General features: G+C 46.6%; 2 protein-coding genes and 1 pseudogene across 4 annotated transcripts in view; 2 read left to right on the plus strand and 1 right to left on the minus strand.

Annotated features, from left to right (window-relative positions):
* The first annotated feature begins 387 nt into the window (after window positions 1-387).
* CUNH15orf48 (chromosome unknown C15orf48 homolog) lies at window positions 388-4,344 on the plus strand. Its single transcript, XM_025884163.2, has 5 exons — window positions 388-522; window positions 640-701; window positions 874-959; window positions 1,920-1,980; window positions 3,939-4,344. The coding sequence occupies exons 2-5, from the start codon at window positions 666-668 to the stop codon at window positions 4,005-4,007; spliced, it is 252 nt and encodes an 83-aa protein (XP_025739948.1). The 5' UTR covers window positions 388-522; window positions 640-665; the 3' UTR covers window positions 4,008-4,344.
* The window catches only part of BLOC1S6 (biogenesis of lysosomal organelles complex 1 subunit 6), a 140,144-nt gene continuing 121,026 nt past the window's right edge, over window positions 884-20,001 (plus strand). For all 3 annotated transcript variants that reach the window (XM_025884155.2, XM_025884156.2, XM_025884157.2), the window contains exons 1-2: window positions 884-959; window positions 1,920-1,980. The gene's annotated coding sequence lies outside the window, so the exon portion shown is untranslated. The remainder of the gene's footprint in view (window positions 960-1,919; window positions 1,981-20,001) is intronic.
* Window positions 10,307-11,142, minus strand: LOC112833159 (SAP domain-containing ribonucleoprotein pseudogene; annotated as a pseudogene).

A 20,001-nucleotide genomic window follows, 5' to 3' on the forward strand; every position in this document is an offset into this window, starting at 1 on the left:
CTGCATCACATTTTGGAACTTTTAATGTGATTGGATTGATTTCAATTTACCTGCCTGCACCCGGGGGGCCCACGCCCCCCCCCCCCCCCCCCGGCTCTGCGACTCCTTTTCTGGACCGCCTGTTAGACGGCTCGGTTTTCACCCAGGCTTTGGCCATAGGGGCTCCGCTTTTTCTCAGCGCCGACCCCCTTGCAGGCGCTGGGCCTGGTCCCGAGCGCCAACGGCCAGCCTCAGCTCTCGGCGGGCGGCAGTTAGGGACCACGCCCGGCGACAGGGGGCGCCAATGCCCGCGTTCGGCTGCTTCGCGTCCGCGGGCCGGACGTCCTGCAGGGGGCGCCCGGGAGCCCGGCTCCGAGCCGGGAAAGCGGATCAGGCCCCGCACGCCTCCGGCCCGGTCCGCGTGACCAGAGTGCTTTGGCCCGGCCCATCGTTTGTGATCCGTATATAAGTGCGGACACCGGGACCCCATTCGGTTCTGGGCGTTTGCATCGTCTGCGCGTGTCGCCCGGCCCCGCCTCCCAGGTGAGCCCCCGGAGGCTGTCTTGGGGAGTACGTTGGCCGGTTGGTCCTCACCAGGTTGGGTCCTAGTGACTGAAGTTTTGATCAATATCTTGGATTTTTTTTTTTTTTCAATTCTAGATTTGGCATTCTACAGTGAAGTCATCATGAACATTTTCCAACTCCTGAGGAAAAAGAAGGAAGTAAGTTTTTAAGACCGTTGAAATTCTTGACTTAGAATAACTACTTTTTTAAAGATGAAAAGGTGGTGCGTATTTTGAAGAAAGTATAAAATGATATCTAGCTCTTCTGTTATATTTCATATGTTTCACTTGGAAACATCGGAATATTTACCCTCAACCTGTTCTTTGTTAGCTTATTCCTTTGGTGCTGATCATGACCGCAGCAGCGGGTGGAGCTTCGTCCTTTGCTGTATACTCCCTTCAAAAAAGTGATGTGATGTAAGTAGGCATCGTTTGTAGAAACGTTTTTAGCAGTGTTAGGTTAACCTCAGTAATGAACTGCATGGTATCAGTTTCCTAGTTTCACCCCCAGGGTAAGAATATCAAATTGTGAAGTTGGAGTTGGGACTAGAAAGCTCCCTGATACCAGGAGACTGTTAAATTATGATACTAATAAAATGAGTTTGTTCTTTGTATCTCAATATCCTTTCATCCGTTGGCCTTCTTCCACTTCTGCAGCAAAGTTTAATTTTTTTTAACTTAAGTTTTGAAACTTAAAGTTTTTAAATGATCTTTTGGGATATTTGTCATCAAACTTAAATCATTAGTTTAACGAAATTTTAAAATTCCAATTTATTAGAAAGATCTCTCCTAATGCAGTAGAGTTTATAGATTCAGTTGTCTACAGTGAACCTAATCTCAGCTCTAGGTAAGAAGATAAAATACCACAGTTGTGAGAAGATAAAATACCATGTGTCCTGGAATATGAGGAAGAGAAAAACTTGAAAACGATCTTGGCCTAGGGCAGGGCTGGAAAGGGGGGTAAAGCCAGGCTCTGGCAGAGGGGACTCGCTCGCTCGGTGCAGTTCACCACCTGCAGGGTTCAAGCCCAGCCCTCTGCCTGTCCCAGAAACCAGAGCAAGAATATATTTTGCTTGCTCATACCCTTTCACTTCCACTCCCATTTCTATTCAGTTTATGGGAGCATTCTCCCATCCAGGCCAACAAAGGGAACACAGAGCTTCTACCCTGCAGAGGAATTAATTGGTCCTCAATGTTTGAGCCAAACCCTGAGGTTCCCTTACCTAACCTTCCATCAGTGTCAGTGAACTAATAGATGAATGCCTGTTTATCAGTCTGGATCTGTCCCATGATGTCCCAGCATGTTTATAGACCCAATGTCAGAGTAGGTTTAAATTCACTTACTTTAGTGTTTAATCAGCTTTCTTTTATTTCTAGCATTGATCGGAAAAGAAATCCAGAACCTTGGGAAACTGTGGATCCTAATGTACCTAGAAAGGTATTACTACATTAAAAAGTGGTTTACGGGGCGCCTGGGTGGCTCAGTGGTTAAGTGTCTGACTTTTGATTTTGCTCAGGTCATGATCTCAGGGTCGTGAGATCAAGCCCCCATGTTGGGCTCCGTGCTCAGCACAGAGTCTGCTTGAATTTCTCTCCCTCTGCCCCTTCCCCAGCTTGTACTCTCTCTAAAATATTAAAAAAAAAAAAAGTGGTTTACATTTAACCTGAGCTTGAGCATCCTAGTCAGCAAAACGGATTTAATACCTTTCATATTACCTTACACTAATGTAGTGGAAAAGGGAGTGCTATGGAGTTCTGGAGGTCTAGTTCAAATCCTTGTTCCATTATTCACAGGTGATTTGGGACAATCTGGCCTTTCTGAGGCTGTCAGAACCTCTAAAATGGGCTCAATAATAAGGCTGTACCTCAGAGTGAAGAGGATTAAAGAATGTGAAATACATAGAACCCTTTAGCATAGTGGCTGGCCCAGAGTACCTACTCAAATATTAACTTTCATCATTATTGTAATATATTATCTCCTTGTATCCATTATTTATCTAAAGTTTACATAAGGTCTGTTGGGATAAATAACAGAAGCTCTGGGAAACAGGAGTGGCCTTTTCTTTAAGCAAAATCAGCAAATAATCACTCATTCTTTGAAGACTGTAGCAAAGATTTTTTAACATTTTAAATATTTTGGAAGTAAGAAACATTGAGTCTGTTGGAACTAACACTACTTAGGTCTGTCAGGAAATCTTTTTTTTTTTTTAACAAAACTTTCAAATAGCAGAGTTTGACCTAATGAAGGACATTTAGAGTCTTTAAAACTACCTGCGTCTCTAAGCAAAATAAGTCAGAGCAAGACAAATTCCATATGATTTCACTCATGTGGAATTTAAGAAACAAAACAATGAGCAAAGGAGAAAAAAGAGGCGAACCAAGAAACAGACTCTTTTTTTTTTTTAAAGATTTTATTTATTTATTTGAGAGAGAGAGAGAGAGAAACAGTATGAGAGGGGAGAAGGTCAGAGGGAGAAGCAGGCTCCCCGCTGAGCCGGGAGCCCGATGTGGGACTCGATCCCAGGACTCCGGGATCATGACCTGAGCCGAAGGCAGTCGCTTAACCAACTGAGCCACCCAGGCGCCCAAGAAACAGACTCTTAACTATAGAGAACAAACTGGTGGTTACCAGAGGGAACTGGGTGGGGGATGGGGGAAATAGGTGATGGGGATTAAGGAGTGAACTTGTCGTAAGTACTGAGTAATGAATAGAGTTGCTGAATCATGAGCACCGAGTAATGTATGGAATTGTTGTACGCCTGAAACTACTGTAACGTTGTATGTTAATGATACTGTAATTCAATTTAAAAAATTTTTTTTAATTGAGAAAAAAAAAGAAAAAAACCTACCTATATATCCTAGATCCTGGGGCAATAGAAAACTTGTGAGGATAAAGGAGAATCTCTCAATTTGAGTTTTTTGGAAGTCAAGGACTGTCCACAGCTCTGCCCCTTTTCCCTGATTGCATAACTTTGATCATTTGTACCTTTGTTGAGTAATTACAATGAGGAAGTTTGTTTAAGAGCCTACTATGTGCCAAACCCCTGTGCTAGAGCATTATACATCGACTCACTGGGGGCAGACACACTTTTTGAACTTAGAGTTCACATAAAACTGTGGGAAACTTAGAAATCTAGAACCTGTTACATGAAAATGGGCAAATATATATGACCTTTCTTTCTGATCCTATAACACTCAGGAACCCAAAGGCTCTTTAGAGCCCATATTACTGTTTTGTCCATGTTTTTAGAGACGGGGAGAGATGGTTCTTTGACTACAAATATTATGGTGATGCTCTTTCCAAAGGGGAGTGTGGACAAATCCCAAAAAGGGACGTGAGGATGAAGGACAGATCTTAAAAAACATTTGTGTTTTCTTTTTTTTTTTTTCCCCAAGCTTCTAACAATCAACCAACAGTGGAAGCCCATTGAAGAGTTGCAGAAAGTCCAAAGGGCCACCAAATGAACAGCCCTTGTTTCTTTCTTCCAAAGAATACTCTATGAATCTAGTGGAAACATTGCTGCACAAACTAGATTATGGATACCAGTGTGCGGAAATGCTTCTGCTACATTTTTAGGGCTTGACTACATTTTCGGACTCTGGATAGGAATTATAAAGGTAGTGTAGCAGTGACCACATAGTGCAAAAATAAGTTCGTGCTTATTTTCTCGTTGTAACTTTAATTTTGCATATTGAAATTTTTATGTTTATGATGCCGGATTGTTTTCCTTAAAGTGTATAAAGATTTGTAAACTAAATTGTCTATAATAAAATACTATGCGTGTGAGATTTCTTAAAAATACATATTTAAAGTCTTTTTATGGGAGAAAAACACATTTTGAAGCATGGAGCTTCATTTTTAAAATAATACACCGTACAAATTTCTGTGTAAACTCTTCTTGCAAGTGTACTCATTCACCAGAAATTTATTGAGTCCCTGCTGTTAGCTGTGCACCGTTCTTGGGCCGATGAGATAAAGCAATGAATAAAACCAAATTTTGAAGGGAGATGAATAAAAAGTGGTGAGCACAATGAGGAAAATGAAGAAGCGATAGGGGCTGAGACTTGCATGACAGTTGGTCTTGGAAGGAAGCGCTGGGATTATGGTGATGAGTAGGAATGTGGGGCACGCTGAAACGGGCCCTGCAGATGCCAGGGCTACAGAGGTGCTCCCTCGAGGGCTGGGGAGGGGGGGACGGAGAGCTTTGTCCGAACTCTGTAGGATGGGGGCCACTTCACTCTGGCCAATGGTGACTTGAAAACTGAAGGTGCAACCACACCCAGCATGCCCTTGGGCTCCCCCTTGACTGTTCTTAAAAATGGGACCAAGTAGGAATTGCTTTCCATTACTTTTTTTTTAATTAAGATATAATTCACATGCCATAGTATTCATCGATGTAAAGTACACACTTTAGTGGTTTTTAGTAGTTTTACAATCATCTCCACCATCTGACTCCAGAATATTTTCATTCCCCCAAAGAGAACCCTGTACCCATTGGGGTCATTCCCCCATTCCTGACCCCCCTGCTCTCAGCCCCAGGCAAACTCTGATAAACTTAGTTTTTATGGATTCGCCCATTCTGGACATTTCATATAAATGAAATCATATATTACATAACCTTTGTGTCTAGCTCCTTTGATTAGTGTAATGTTTTCAAGATTCATCCATGTTGTGCCATGTATGCATATTTTGTTCCTTTTTATGACTAATTTTCCACTGTATGGCTATACCACATTTTGTTTACCCATCCAGTTGATGGACATTTGGACTGTTTCCACTTTTTGGCTGTAACATGGGTAATATTGCTGTGAATCGCCATGTCCAAGTTTTTGTGGAGCCATATATTTTCAGTTCTCTTAGGTATATACCTAAGTTCATCAACTCTTTTAAGATTTTTTTTTTTTTTTGACAGAGAGAGACAGCAAGAGAGGGAACACAAGCAGGGGGAGTGGGAGAGGGAGAAGCAGGCTTCCCGCAGAGCAGGGACCTGATGCAGGACTCGATCCCAGGACCCTGAGATTGTGACCTGAGCCGAAGGCAGACGGTTAACAACTGAGCCACCCAGGCGCCCCAACTCTTTTAGATAAAGATGATAAATACCTTTTAAAAATTTCTGTCTGAATATAATAGAAATTTAAGAGAAGGGCTACCGTATGCCCTTCTTGGCAATAAAAAATAACTAGTTCTTACTAGAGACTTTAATCCTCTGGAGGATTAAAGCAAGACTACTCCTTCAACCTTAGTGATTCCTTATCACTTCAAGTTTTCCCAGATCAAAAGCTCCCACGGTTGATCTCAAGGTATTACATGCACCGGTTAGGAAGCACAGTTTTATTTGCTTAGGTTTTTAAAGTGCAATATGGTGCCATTTAGGCAAATAAAAATGAACAGCCTTGTGAAGGCCAACAAGGAGAGCAAACTGTAGAGTGTTTTGTGAGGGGTAACAGTGCCTTGCAACTAAAACACAAACTTGATTGAAATGCAGTGGCTTTAAGGGGTAAGCATGGCAATGGAAGGTACCAGGCAACAGATTTGGGCGGGAGAAACCCCAAGAGCAATATTAATACTTAAATTTCAGAGGATTTATTGATTTTATTTTTGTCTGTGTTCTTAGCATTTGCCCCAAATGTTTTATTTTGAAAATTTTCAGATATGCAGAGAAGTTGGCAAATTAGTACAAAGAATACTCATACTTTTTATTGAACATTTTGCCACATTTGCTGTATCTCTCTGTATATTCTCCTTTAAAATGAACTCTTTGAGAGGCACCTGGGTGGCTCAGTCAGTTAAGCATCCAACTCTTGATTTTGGCTCAGGTCATGAGATCGAGTCCCATGTTGGGCTCCGTGCTTGAGAGTCTCTCTCTCTCCCTCCCCCTCTGCCCCCCTCATCGTGTGTGCATGCTCTCTCCCTCTCTCAAAAATAAATAAAAATAAAATGAACTCCTAAAAAATAAGTACAGACCTCATAAAGCTTTTTATGCATAGGGAAAGGACATTCTAGCTGACTGTAATACCATTATCATTACTAAAAAGATTGACATTAATTCAATAATATCACCTAACATACAATCCATTTCCGTTTTCTCTAATTGTAATGACCTTTATAGCTGTATTTTTATGTCCAGAATCTAATCCAAGATTCCCTTGTTGCGTTTGGTTGCTAGGTACTAAGTACTAAGTACTGAGTACTTGAAAAATACGTGGTCATAAACGTGGCTCCAGAGGAGCTGGTGTAGAACGGCTATCCCAACAGAGTTTGATATGGATAAGATTCTCTTGGATGTGGCCTTTGAATTTTTTAAATTTGAGATATAATAATAATTTTATACAGTTTAAATATTTAAGAAATTGCACCATTATTGAGCATTCACTGTGTGGTAGGCATTGTGCCGGCTTCAAGAATCTGACGTAGGAAAGGCAGACACACCTCTGAACAATCAGAGCAATAGAGTGACAATAAAGCCAGGAGAAAAATAAGCACAAGGTACAAAAGAAAGCTTCCCAAAGAAGGTGGATTATTGAAAAACCAGTCTTTGGAAATCAGCAGTTCAAAGAGCTAAAAGTGCATATTTACCAGGGCATAGAGGGCTAAAATAGCATATTTTCTGGAAACTTAAAGTTGTTTAATACATGAAATTTAATATCGGAGTGTAGAGTGGGGTAGATGGAATGTGTAGGGCCTCTTATGCTGTTAGCCTGCAGGCTCAAAGGAACCAGAAAAGGGTTTTAAGTTGTGGCAGGAGGGAACACAGTTTACTGACCGGAGTGTTGGCTACAGCAAGCAGGGGTGGACACGCACACTAGCAGGGACTTTTTGGTTGGAGGCCGGAGGCCAGCTGCTGCGGGGCGTGGTCCGGGGAACAGGTAGTGAGGGTCATGAGTGAACAAGGCAAGGGCAGAAGGAATAGAAAGAAAGAGGTTGCGTTTGAGAGTCGGTGATGAGAAGACCTCAAGGCTTGTGGAAGATAGATGGAGGATGTCCAGAATGACGCCCCGGTTTCTCACCTGCGTAAGTGGGTGGGTGGTGGTGCCAAGGTGGAGAATATAGGAGGAAAAAAGTGGAATGTTCCAGGGAAGGGTAGATAAGGAAGAAAATGAGTTAGACTTTGGAATTGGTGTGTTTGAAAGTCCTGTGAGCTATCTAGGTCGATTACTTCTGGAGAACTGCAAGAAGGCGTGAGCTGGAGAGCGTTCCGGGGGCGGTGAGACCAAGGGCGTGGATGAGACGGCCTGCGGAGGGCAGAGGGGGAGGATGTGGTCCCTGATGGGGACTGAGAGACACGGGTAGGGGAGGAGACCCCGGAGATGCGTCCTGGAGCCCAGAGAGGAAGGAGCGCTCTCCCGGGTCAGATTTTTCCAGTTTGCAATTCAGCTAAAGCCCCGAGTCCTTTCAACTTTATGGCCTTCAGCCTTAAGCAAACATCTATAATTCTCTCTTACGTGAAAATAAGATGTGAAGAAAGCTTTCGGAATAAAGTTAAAATCACATTCATAAGACTGAAAACTGGTGTGAGGGCTAATGAAATACTCATTCATCATTCTTTCCCCCTTGGGAAGATTGTCTCACACTTGAGACTTTCTGGTAGACTTTGAAGTGAAGTGACAGGTTCTGAAATCAGACTGCTCTGCCACTTCCTTATTTTGCTTTGGACAAGCCTCAGATTCCTCAACTATAGAGCTGGGTTAATTTGTATCTGCTTAGGTTAGTTGTGAAAATTATGTGAGACAGTAAAGTACCAGCCTGGTGTTTCATATGGACAGCACTAGTTGCTCAAAAAGTGCTCCCCCCCCTTTTTTTTTTAATTCTTATCTCTATAAAGCAGAAGGGTCTTAATATATTTAAAATTATATTCTCGTGGCACCTGGGTGGCTCAGTCGTTAAGCGTCTGCCTTCAGCTCAGGTCGTGATCCCAGGGTCCTAGGATCGAGTCCCACATCGGGCTCCCTGCTCAGCGGGAGGTCTGCTTCTCCCTCTCCCTCTGCTGCTCCCCCTGCTTGTGTTCCCTCTCTCGCTGTGTCTCTCTCTATCAAATAAATAAATAAAAATGTTTTTTAAAAAAATAAATAATAAAATTATATTCTCCCGTGAGTGGGAACATTGCCTGTTTGAAATTCACACATCCCTACCTCTAGTGACTCGTCCACCTTGGGTGCACAACGCCCCAATTATAAACTTTTGTGAGAGCGCAAACACACCCATAGATAAATACATCTCACCTTGGCTCTCTCCTACATAAATACCTAGCTAGAGATAAAAACCCCTACACATATGCCCACATGGATGACCTCACATCCAGAAAACACATACGAACAAAAATATTTATATTTATATAATATAAAGACACATCCTTAGAGACAAATGTGTGTCTTTTAGTAATCACTCTATTCACACAAGTACATTACGTATATTTTCACACTCAAAAGTGATGAAATGTAGTTTGAATAAGAAGGCAGGTGAAGGGGCGCCTGGGTGGCTCAGTCGTTCAGCATCTGCCTTCGGCTCAGGTCATGATCCCACGGTCCTGGGATCGAGCCCCGCATCGGGCTCCCTGCTCTGCAGGAAGCCTGCTTCTCCCTCTCCCGCTCCCCCTGCTTGTGTTCCCTCTCTCGCTGTCTCCCTCTCTGTCAAATAAATAAATAAAATCTTTAGAAAAAAAAAAAGAAGAAGAAGGCAGGTGAAGCTGAGTGCATGTACCCAAGAGAGCTACAGAAATCAAATTAGTTTTTCTGGTCATCGGCCCTTAAAATGTTTTCTCCCCATGCTTAGAAAGTTGCCTCAGGTAATTATGCCATTTTTCTCTAGAAACTAAAGCTTTTGTGTTTGGTTTTGGTGGTGTTTTATTCCATCATTTGCCCATGTGCATACTACTTAGCTTTAAAATAAAAATTAGAATAAAATTAAGGAAAACCCCCAATTTAAAACTCTTGCAGACATGCTAAAACCAACTTTCTCATTCCCTTGGCATGACATAATACATATATAATAAAGTACTACTTATTTGGAGAGTGGGCATACTATTTAAAAAATTAAAATCCACTGTTTTGTATTTACATCAAGTAAATGTATGTGATTTTTCCTTTACATAGCTGTGTGTAATCGTGAAGTTGATAGTTTTCCTTGGTGTCTGTTAAGGCTATATTGCCTCAGGCAAGTTAGCCTGACTTATTTTATAATACCGTTGCTTATCTGAATTTTCCTTATCAACATAAATGAGAAATGGATTTGTACCACAGGCAAGTGTGACCTGTTGTTTGCTTCTTATTTGGAGACAAGTTCATTGAGTCAACCACTGAACATTTCTCAGATTTTAAGTGTTTCAGATTTTTTTGAAGTAGCACCATTTACTTTAAAAAAAAAACGATTTTATTTGTTTGTCAGAGAGAGAGAGAGAGAGCACACAAGCAGGGGGAGTGGCAGGTAGAGGGAGAAGCAGTCTCCCCACTGAGCAAGGAGCCCGATGCGGGGCTTGATCCCAGGACCCCAAAATTATGACCTGAGCCAAAGGCAGATGCTTAACCGACTGAGCCACTCAGGTGTCCCGGCAACATTTACTTTTAGAATTATTTGTTAAATTAAGGTATAGTTTAGATATAATAAAAGGAATAGGTCTTAATGGTTCAGTTAGGAGTTTTGATAATTATATACATCCATGAAGGCATCATGCGAAACAAGCTATTGAACATTTCTATCACCCCAGAAAGTACTCTTGTGGCACTTATTTATTCATTTATTTATTTCTACATATTAATTGTTATTTTATTTTCTATTTTTTTATTAACAAGCAAAATAATAATTAAAAAACAACAACAGAAGAACTACCACCTTAAAGTTGTTGGAACAGCAATGAGTCAAATTGCTGCTGAAGTTTCTGGATGTACCAGGGTCCCTGCTCTCTCACTGCAACGCAGGACCTAGGCACGTGACTGTGCATTTAGGTATATATATGACCAAGACAAGTCAGAGAGATGGAAACCACTGGTGAACCGAAAGCAGGAAGAGCTTTTCATCAGTCAATCCCACAGCGCTGCCCTTTGCCTGTGTATCCTCTGTGGTTTCTGTTCCAGCTGAGCTTGTGACAATCCCAAATCACTCCCTCCTCTTTTCCAGCTTCTCATCATCTTTAGACTTTCTGGAGATTATTCAAACCAAATCTTTGAGCTCTTTTCTGTAGTTTATCCAGGTTAACCATAGTCTGGTGTCAGATGACAGGCCTTTGAATGGAACTGAAGAAATCCCAAATCTCGCTGCCCGGGCAGCTTTCTTACTCTCCAAGCTCAGAGGTACATTGACTCATTCAGCTCTCTTCTGCATTCTCTCCGCCTGTGGTTTCTCAGAAGTAGTTTTTACCACTTTCTTCTCTGCTGCCACATCAACAGTTTTCTCAGAGGGTTCTTCCTCTTTGACAGGTTCGTCCTCCTCTGTTTTCATCTCCAGTACATCTTTATTTGCCTCCTCTTCAGCATGCTCTTCAAGATATGCCTGGAGCCCATTGATGAGATCTTGTTTTATTCCCTTGGTCTCAAAACCATGAGCAAGACCTTCCTGTTTTAGTTCAGCAAACTTCAGCTGATGGAGCTCCACCGTCTCTGCCACCATCTGGTTACCCACCTGGTCCACTCTCTTGTGGCACTTTTTAAATTAAAAACCACCGAACTGGGGCACCTGGGTGGCTCAGTTGGTAAAGCATCTGTGTCTTGATTTTGGCTCAGGTCCTGATCTCAGGGTTATGGATCGGGCTCCATGTTTAGCAGGGAGTCTGCTTGATTCTCTCTCTTTCTCCCTCTGCCCCTCCACCTGTTTGCTCTGTCTCTCTCTCTCTCTCTAGATATATAAAATAAATCTTTTAAAACACCCCACCAAACTGTACACTTAAAAAGGGTGAATTTTATGATATGTGAATTATCGCCCCCCCTTCAAAAAAAAAAAAGAATCTGCTCCACATTTACTTGCGATCTTAGCCAAGAAATAAGACAAGTTGGCATATTTTTTTCCCACCATATGAAGTAATCCCCTACCCTATATATTACATTTGATTTGCTTTTTTTTCCTGAAAACAGGAAATTGGACATTGCTGAAGATTGTAAGAAACACGCTAACGATCACTTGGACCAGGGCTTCTTGTTCAGTCAGTCCCTGCAGTGACAACAAATAGGCTTCCCTACGTGCAGAGACCTGGGAGCAGAATCCGGACACTGGGTTTACCTAGTGTCTAAGCGACACAAATATTACCCCCCACAGAGGAAGGGCCCCCGCCGGGTACACAGTTACCACAGCAACAAGACTATGCTGGCAGTAAATTCTCTCCAGGGCAAGGCTGTAACCAAGTGAAGAAAGAGAAGTTACAGTTGACTTCACAGCTGGGTTAGCATATGCTTCACCAGCCACTCTGCCACTGGTGTCCGTGAGAGCTTGCCCAGGGAGCCCGGAACCAGCCATGTCACCAGAGAAGTCCTCCACAGCAACCTGCCTAATTCTCTAGTAGAACAGTGGTTCTCAGCTGTATGTCAGGCTCTCCTGGAAGGCATGTTAAAATGTGAATTGCTGGGCCCTAAACCCCAAATTTCTGCTTTGGTATATTGGGGTGGGACCCAAGTACCTGGGTGTCTTAACACGTTCCCAGGTGAGGCTGATGATGCTGGTCCGGGTGCTACACTTCGAGCATGCTGTTGAAGCTCTCTGCTCCTTGTAACATTCCGTAACTAGTGGGGACTTCTGCCAGGTGCTGAGCCATCAGTGGCTATCGGGAGAGCAGGTCAGGCCTGGCCTGGAAGACTCAGGGGTGGGAACGCCTCTCCCAGCCGGGCTGCCCTGGTCTGGCACCCTAACCTGAGAAGCAGTGGCTTTATCAGGCGCATGGGTAGATGCTTGTGCTCTTGAGAAGATCTTCATTTCTCTGCAGAGGTGACACAGCTGACCACCCTTATCAGGACAGATGATAGCAGTTCTTCGAGGGACAATCAAATAGTATGTTAATGCAGCTTCCCAGCTAACACAGTGAGCCAGGAGCAAGCAGACAGGTCAGTACCTGACTCCAGGCCCCGCCAATCAAGAGCTGGGTGACTGGGGCAAGTTTCCTAACTTCTTAGAACCTTGCTTTGCAAAGGGGGATTCATCTCAGGAGGAGGCCGGTGGGGTAGGTTAATATTTAGAAACGTTTTCACTACGATACTACATGCCTGCTTCGTTTCCTCATTGCTCTACTTCCCTCCAGTTGTAAGTGGGGAGCATTCCTTGCCTCAGGGTGAGGGCTGCAGGTGCGAGCCCCCCACCACTACTCCCCAGGCAGTCGCTTCCACCCACAGCAACGGACAGTTCCCCAGGCCGACTCAGTCTGAATCTTTGGGGTGGGGGAGGCCCAGGATTCTGTGTTTTAATACAGAACCTCTTCAGGTTGTTATACACAACTAAAGTTGGAGAAGCTCTGGTCTAGAACAAAGAAGTTTCAATGAAGAGGCTTCAAAATCCATAGCTGAGGGGCACCTGGGTGGCGTAGTTGGCTAAGCCTCCGACTCTTGGTTTTGGCTCAGATTATGATCTCAGGGGCGTGAGATCGAGCCCTGTGTTGGGCTCCACGCTCAGTGAGGAGTCTGCTTGAGATTCTCTCTTTCTCTCCCTCTGCCCCTCCCACCCATGAATGAATGAATGAATGAATGAATGAATCTTTAAAAAAAAAATCCATAGCTGAGACCATGGCCATGGGTGCATATGTACGCAGCATGCTAGGAGAGAAAGGGTGTTTCCATGGAGGGACAAAGCTTGAAAAACAGCACAGAGTTTACGTTCTCAGCCACGGAGTCAGGAAGAATTTGAGGCTATAGTAGCTATCTGTACATCCAAAAGGAAAACCAATTTGATCGGCGGGAAGGAGAGATGATGAGAGGGGGTGAGATTGGATCTTCGAGGGTATTCCCAGCCGCCTTCTCAAAGACCCCAGGAGGCCCGGCTTGCAAAGGCTTACGAGGCTGGTCAGACCTTCTCCGGAGCTTAAAGGAAGAGACAGACAGGAGTTATGGTCAGAGGCGCACAACCTGGGGAGAAAAGCAGAGACTGAGAAACCAGCATAGGGCCACTGGCACCCCAAGTTACTGAGGGAGTAGACATGGAGAGAAGCCAGTCAGGAGAGAGAAAGTGAGCTGAGCAGAAAGCCAGAAAGAAGCCAAGCACCTGTCCAGGGCCGTAGGATCAGTAGCACGAGCTAAGAGCCCTGAAAAGGCATGAGGGCGGCTCAGAAGCAAAGCATCAGAAGGAACAGAGTCCTCAGCCATCTCCTGATGGTTGACGACACACAGTTTGGTCTCTGAGCCTCGACTGGCCTGTCTGAGGGTCACTTCTCCAGGCCCGGTCTTGCCCTCACCCTGCGCTGCCCCTGGCGAAGTTTCGGTCTGGGGTCGCCCCCTGTGGAGCTTTGGCTCTAGAGGAGCTGGCCCTGAGGAGGGCATCCCTCAGGGTCGTGCGGCTGGAGAAGGGGCCTGGGAGGTGTCTGGCTTGCACTGCCCTGCACTGTTGGGCAATCTGGGTGTGTCCCGAGGTTCCTGGAAAGTTGGCTCATTTCCTCCTCAGTCACCGAAAACTACCTCAGACGCCCATGGTGAGGTCAGTTTCAGTTTAAGCTGCTTTGCATAAAAAAACAAAAATCCTCTTTCCTCTTGACCGGAAAACTTAAAGCTTCAGGTGGCATGGAGTAAGGACGGGGCAGTCAGAAGACTCGGGTTTTCGTCTTGTTCTTCAGGACCGGGGAGGGGGGGGAAATCACTCAAGCAGCCAAGGTGTGCCTGGCATCTTGCTGAGCAAACTCTGGAACATGGTCCATAATGGTTGGTGGATTAATGTGGAAACCTCTCCCTCAAACCTTCTCTGACTCCTGTGCAGGCCCTCCTCCCTGTACTTCCACAGCCCTGTGGCCCTTTTCTTTAGCAACTTCATCTCAGTGCCATTTTATGTGGATTTGAGAAATGAATTTCTTCCCCCACAAAATTGGAGCTCCATGAGGAGCTATTATTATTATTATTTATTATTTATTTTTTTTGCTTGCCATTGGGTCACTAGCAGCTGACGCATGCCTGATGCACGGCTGGCACTCGTCGTATATGTTCATTGAATAAATGAATACTTAAAATGCCTAAGACTGGGGCACCTGGGTGGCTCAGATGGTTAAGCAACTGCCTTCGGCTCAGGTCATGATCCCAGAGTCTGGGATCGAGTCCCGCATCGGGCTCCCTGCTCAGCAGGAGCCTGCTTCTCCCTCTGACCCTCTCCCCTCTCATGCTGTTTCTCTCTCTCTCTCTCTCTCTCTCTCAAATAAATAAATAAATAAATAAATAAATAAATATCTTTAAAAAAAATAAAATGCCTAAGACTAAGTATGCCAAAGGTCAGTTATGGCATGAGTCTTTGCAAAAAGATTCGTCACTGGGTTTCATCATTCATAAAACACCTGAGGAGCCTCTGCCACGTGCTGTATCCCGTGCTAGCGGGTAATACGGGGGCAGGGGGCGCTTACACAGGGTAAAGGTAACAGGGTCTCTACCCTTAAGAATAAGCACAGGCTGGGGGTGAGACCCACCTCGTAGTGCAGCTGCTCTGGTACCTTAGTCGGTTGTTCTCCTGTAAAGAAAGCTATTTCCCGTGTGGTCATGGTGGGGTGCAGCCATGACGCACATCCTAGCCCCCAAGATTAGAAGAACGGACACTAAATGATGGCTCCTTATGGTCAAGCAGTGGTGAATCCTGACTTAGAACTAGAGAGGCAGGAAGTTCAGCATCGGGAGAGATCTGAGTGATGGTCTAAGTCCGTTCTCCCAGACCCTCCAGGTAGGAGCCCAGCACTGCTGCCCAAGGGACTGTGGGAATCCAGGAAGCTCCAAGCTCGTTGGATTGAAAAGCTGCACCCCTCGCCCCCGCCAAGTGCTGTGGTGCAGATCAAATGAAATTGTGCTCCCAGCACCTCTGTGAGGAGCAAGGGGCTCAGGGCACCCAGCAAATGAGGACAGCATCCTGTGGACTCCATACGCCTACACCATGCTGCCAGTTTCCATCCCACTGGACCCTGGGCCCCTAAGAGGGTTCTGGGGCAAGGTCACACTCCCCGTTGGGCAAGGATGCCGAGGTCACTGTCTGCTTTCGGTATTTGTTCCCTGAGTCACTGCTTGGGCTTCAGAAGGGAAAACCCAGCCTTGCTGTCTGCAACCACGTGGCCTGACAACGCTAGCTCTGGGGACCCTCACGGTCCCTCGGAGCCTACCAGTGCAGGGGGTGCAGGGGACACAGTGGCTGCTGAGTCTGACAGTCGTTAGACGGTGGGCCCAGGAGCCCTCTCCCCACTCTCCTGGGACGTGTGGGGGGGTGTTTCCATCCCTCTGGCCTGCAGCCCACTCGCCATCCACCCTGGGTGCCCCCATCAGCTGTCTTCGCTGTGACCCAGAGATTTTGGCTCCTTCATACTGAAGGCTGGATGGCGGGCAGCCGGGAGAACCCCCTCCCCGCCGCCTCGCATGGAAACCATGGAAGTTCCCCAGTAAGTTGTCTTTGGCAACTCCAATGCTACAGGAAGGTCAGAACTGGTGAGACATGGGGGGGGAGGGGAGTGCCAGGGAGGAGGTGCTAGCCCTGCCTATACCGTCTGGGGCCACTCCCATGGGGACAAGAAAGCTCCGTGTCTGCAGAACAGGACCCTGGCCCAGAAGCACCTCGGCTGCAGGTGGGTCTCCCCTTACACACTGGACGCTGCACTCCCTCATTTCAGCAGGGGTTCCCAGCCCTGGCTGCACATCAGAACCCCCGGTGCTCAAGCTGCACCCCACATCAATTACATCAGAATCGCTCGGTGGGACCAGGCTGGGCACCCCCGTGCTCTTCAAAGCTCTCCAGGTGCTTGCGGTATGCAGATGGTGTGGAGTTCATGAATTAAGAACATAAAACACTTATACCAGAGCTTTCTGTTTGGGCATGTCCTCTTGGGGTTCAGATCCTGCCCCATGACTTACCAGTCTACTCCAGCTTTTGAGTTTCTACTACTTTGTTCAGTGCTTTGCACATAACGGTCCTCTATAAATATGTGTTGAATCAATGAGCTGGAAGGGAATTCTTGTGTAACATTAAGACCTGCTTCCAAATTTAGCTCTGGAATAAATCCAGGATCCATATACTGATTTTGTTTAGCCATTTATTCCTTTTTTTTTTTTTTGGAGTGCCTACTCAAAAAAGTGCCAGGCTCTAAGAATTGGAAGATAAAGACAAAAGTGCTGTCACTGAGGAGTTGAGAGTCTAGTGAGGACACAGATTCATGAGCTTGTATCTTTATTATGCTATAAAGATGGCACAGAAGCACTCCTAGCACATGGGGTGGGGGAACGGGATGCGTCTGCACAGAGGATGGGAGATGACCTTTAAGCTGGGTCTCATGAGAAGGAGCTTGCTCTATGGAGATGCAGGGAAGGGCATTAGAGACAGAGGGAACAGCACCGACAAAGCCAGAGAGGCCTGGAGGGCGTGGTGCAGCCTGAAGATGGTTTGCTGTGAGGGGAGAGAGCTTGGGGTCGGGAGTGGTGGGAGACGAGGCAGGACGAGCAGGTTGTGGCCCGAATGGCAGAGGCTTGAGGGCTGGGCTCCGAGGACGGAGCTTTTCCCTGTCAGGCAGGGAGGGCCCAGCCCTGTTTGTGAGCCAGGAAGGTAAACAGAGCACACCTGTGCTAGTTTCCTTCTGTAAAGCCGTTTGGCAGTCACTCCTTCCTCCGGTGAGGCCTGACACTGGGTGTCCGGGGCTGGGAGAGGCCTGCGGGGTAAGAGCGAGCTTTGCCCCCACTTCTGGGTCGGAAGGTCAGATGAAGGAGAGTGGGTGTGCAAGAGGGTGTAAGGTGGGGGCGGCGATGATTCCTGAGAATTTCTCTCTGGTAGAGGAAAACTGTCAGGTTCAGACCAGCTGGAAAAGCCAGGGCAGCCTCGTGGAAGGGGCCCTGGGCTGGCTGCGGAGTCGGGATGCTGCCCTTTGTTTTAAAACACAACTCTGCCCTTACCAGCTCTGAGACCTTGGGCACTTGATGCCCTTCAGCGTCATCAGCTGTAAAACATAGGGCGTGCACCAGGTGATCTTCCAACTCTGACTCCATGGGAAGAGGAAGCTCAGGGGAACAGCTTGGGATTTGGAGGCTAAGCAGCTGCAGGTGGGGGCTTTCGGACAGAACGAAGCCTCCTCCAGAGGGGCAAGAGGCTTTTGAGAGTGGGTGGGAGACAAGGCTCACCAGTGCTGCTGGGAGACCTGGCCTCAGCCCCAAGGCCCGGACTGGACGTGGGGGAGTGGAGTTCCTGGCCAGGCCCAGCAGATCGGAGTCCACACGCCTGGTGAGGCTGCCCAGGGTAGAGTGCTACAGTGCAGCTGGAGTCCAGCTGCTCCAGCCCCCATGGGGGTTCCCCTCCTTTCCCAGTTGCCCCTCGGTCCCACAGCATAGTGTAGCTCAGGGGGTTAAGCCCAGGGGCAGGTACCAGGCTCCAGGGGGCAGGGTGGTGGGTGATAGTGGAAGGTCAGCTGGGCCCCTGGGCTGTGAGCCTGAGGAAAGCGGGGCTGGGCACCTCACTGGGCCTCCCGGGGGACCAGCCCTGCCTCCTGCTTAGTCATAGTCACCTTGAAGTCCTCAAGTTCACACACATCCTTGTTTTGAGAAATATTTCCTTGTACCTTTACCAGCATGAAGATCCACCATTTTTCTGAATATATGGTAGATACTAAGATAAATATTATATTACTTTTTTTAAATGCACTTTTTTTTAAAAGATTTTTTATTTATTTATTTGACGGAGAGATAGAAGGACTAGTAGGCAGAGAGGCATGTAGAGGGAGAAGCCGGCTCCCCGCTGAGCAGGGAGCCCGATGCGGGGCTCGATCCCAGGACCCTGGGATCGTGACCTGAGCCGAAGGCAGCCGCTAAACCGACTGAGCCACCCAGGCGTCCCTGCAAACACTTTTTTAAGGCATGGATGGATTAAAAGACCTGGCAGGCATTCACACAGCAAGCACTTACTGAGAGTTGACAGCGCTGAGCCCCATGCTCACTCTGTACAGGAGTGAGAGCAGGATCCCATGGAACCACCTGGAAGGTTCAGGGAAGACTCCCACGAGGGAGGACCCTGAGCTGAGACCTGGACAGCTAGAGAGATTGGCCAACTGAAGGAGAGAGGCATTTCAGGAAAAGGAACAGCCTAGGCAGAAGGCAGAGATGCTGATTGTGGTGAGCAGACAGCTGACTCCCAACAACTGCATTCAATTATCCCTATACATCTCTGTTTACTCTGTCCCCCCTGCTAGACCACAAGCTGCAGGAGAGGGAATGGTGTGCGTTATCTTCTCTGCAGAATCCCCATGTTCTGCACAAAGCCTAGCATATAACAAGTGTTCAATGAAACTGGTATTAAGTGAACAAGTAAATGGGAGATGATTCTCATGTCAATGTGAGGTCAAGTCAGAAAGAGCTGTGAAGCTGTGCTATTGAGTTTGGATGTTATCTTCGGATAATCGGGAGCCACTGAAGGTTTCTTTTATTTTTCCTAAAGAGTAATGTTTTGTTTTTGTTTTTTTTTTTTAAGATTTTATTGACTTGACAGAGAGACACAGCGAGAGAGGGAACACAAGCAGGGGGAGTGGGAGAGGGAGAAGCAGGCTTCCCGCGGAGCAGGGAGCCCTGTGTGGGGCTCGATCCGAGGACGCTGGGATCATGACCTGAGCTGAAGGCAGATGCTTAATGACTGAGCCACCCAGGTGCCCCGCCACTGAAGGTTTTAAATAGGGGAACAACTTGGTCAGCTTTGTGCTCTAGAAATCCCTTTTTGGCTTTGTCTGGAGAATGGCTGGAGCCAGAGTCCAGGTGGCAGAGGCTGGTGATCTAAATCCAGCCACGGCTGTGGAGGTGAGGGGACTGCACAAGACTTGAGAGTTCAGGGAGATGTGCTCTAGGGGCAGGGGAGCACTTGGGCATTAGGAGTGAGAGAGACTGAGGTGGCCAGCAGGATGCCCAGGCTGGTGGGTTTGGCAGGTTTACCCACCAAAGTCCTACAGCACCCTCCATCGCTGTCCTTACCTCGGGGCATTGTCATGATTTATGATCTCTTTATGTGACTCTCCCAGGGCCGGGCCCTATTCACCTTCACATCCCTGGTGCCTGGCACGGTGCCCAGCACACAGTGCTCCTCAGTGGCTCTTTACTGGATGAAATTCTGATTGGATGTTGTATGTACAACTTTAAGGGTGGGTGGTATTACTCTTTAATAAATGCAATGTGATATGCATCTTTTAAAACATAGGGCACATGCAAGAAAAAGACATTTAAGTTTGGGGAGCAGTGGTCAGAGGCCTGGGAGGTGGGCTGGGGAAGGGAGAGGGGGGCCTCCCTGGGCGGTGAGGACTGCTGAGCAAAGGAGGCCCCCTAGGTTTGGCAGCTGACGCTCAGCGCTGCCTCCTCCCGAGGC

This window comes from Callorhinus ursinus, unplaced genomic scaffold (genome assembly GCF_003265705.2).
Source record: "Callorhinus ursinus isolate GAN/ISIS: 27379988/994484 unplaced genomic scaffold, GSC_fseal_2.0 scaffold25, whole genome shotgun sequence".
Lineage (NCBI taxonomy): Eukaryota > Metazoa > Chordata > Mammalia > Carnivora > Otariidae > Callorhinus > Callorhinus ursinus.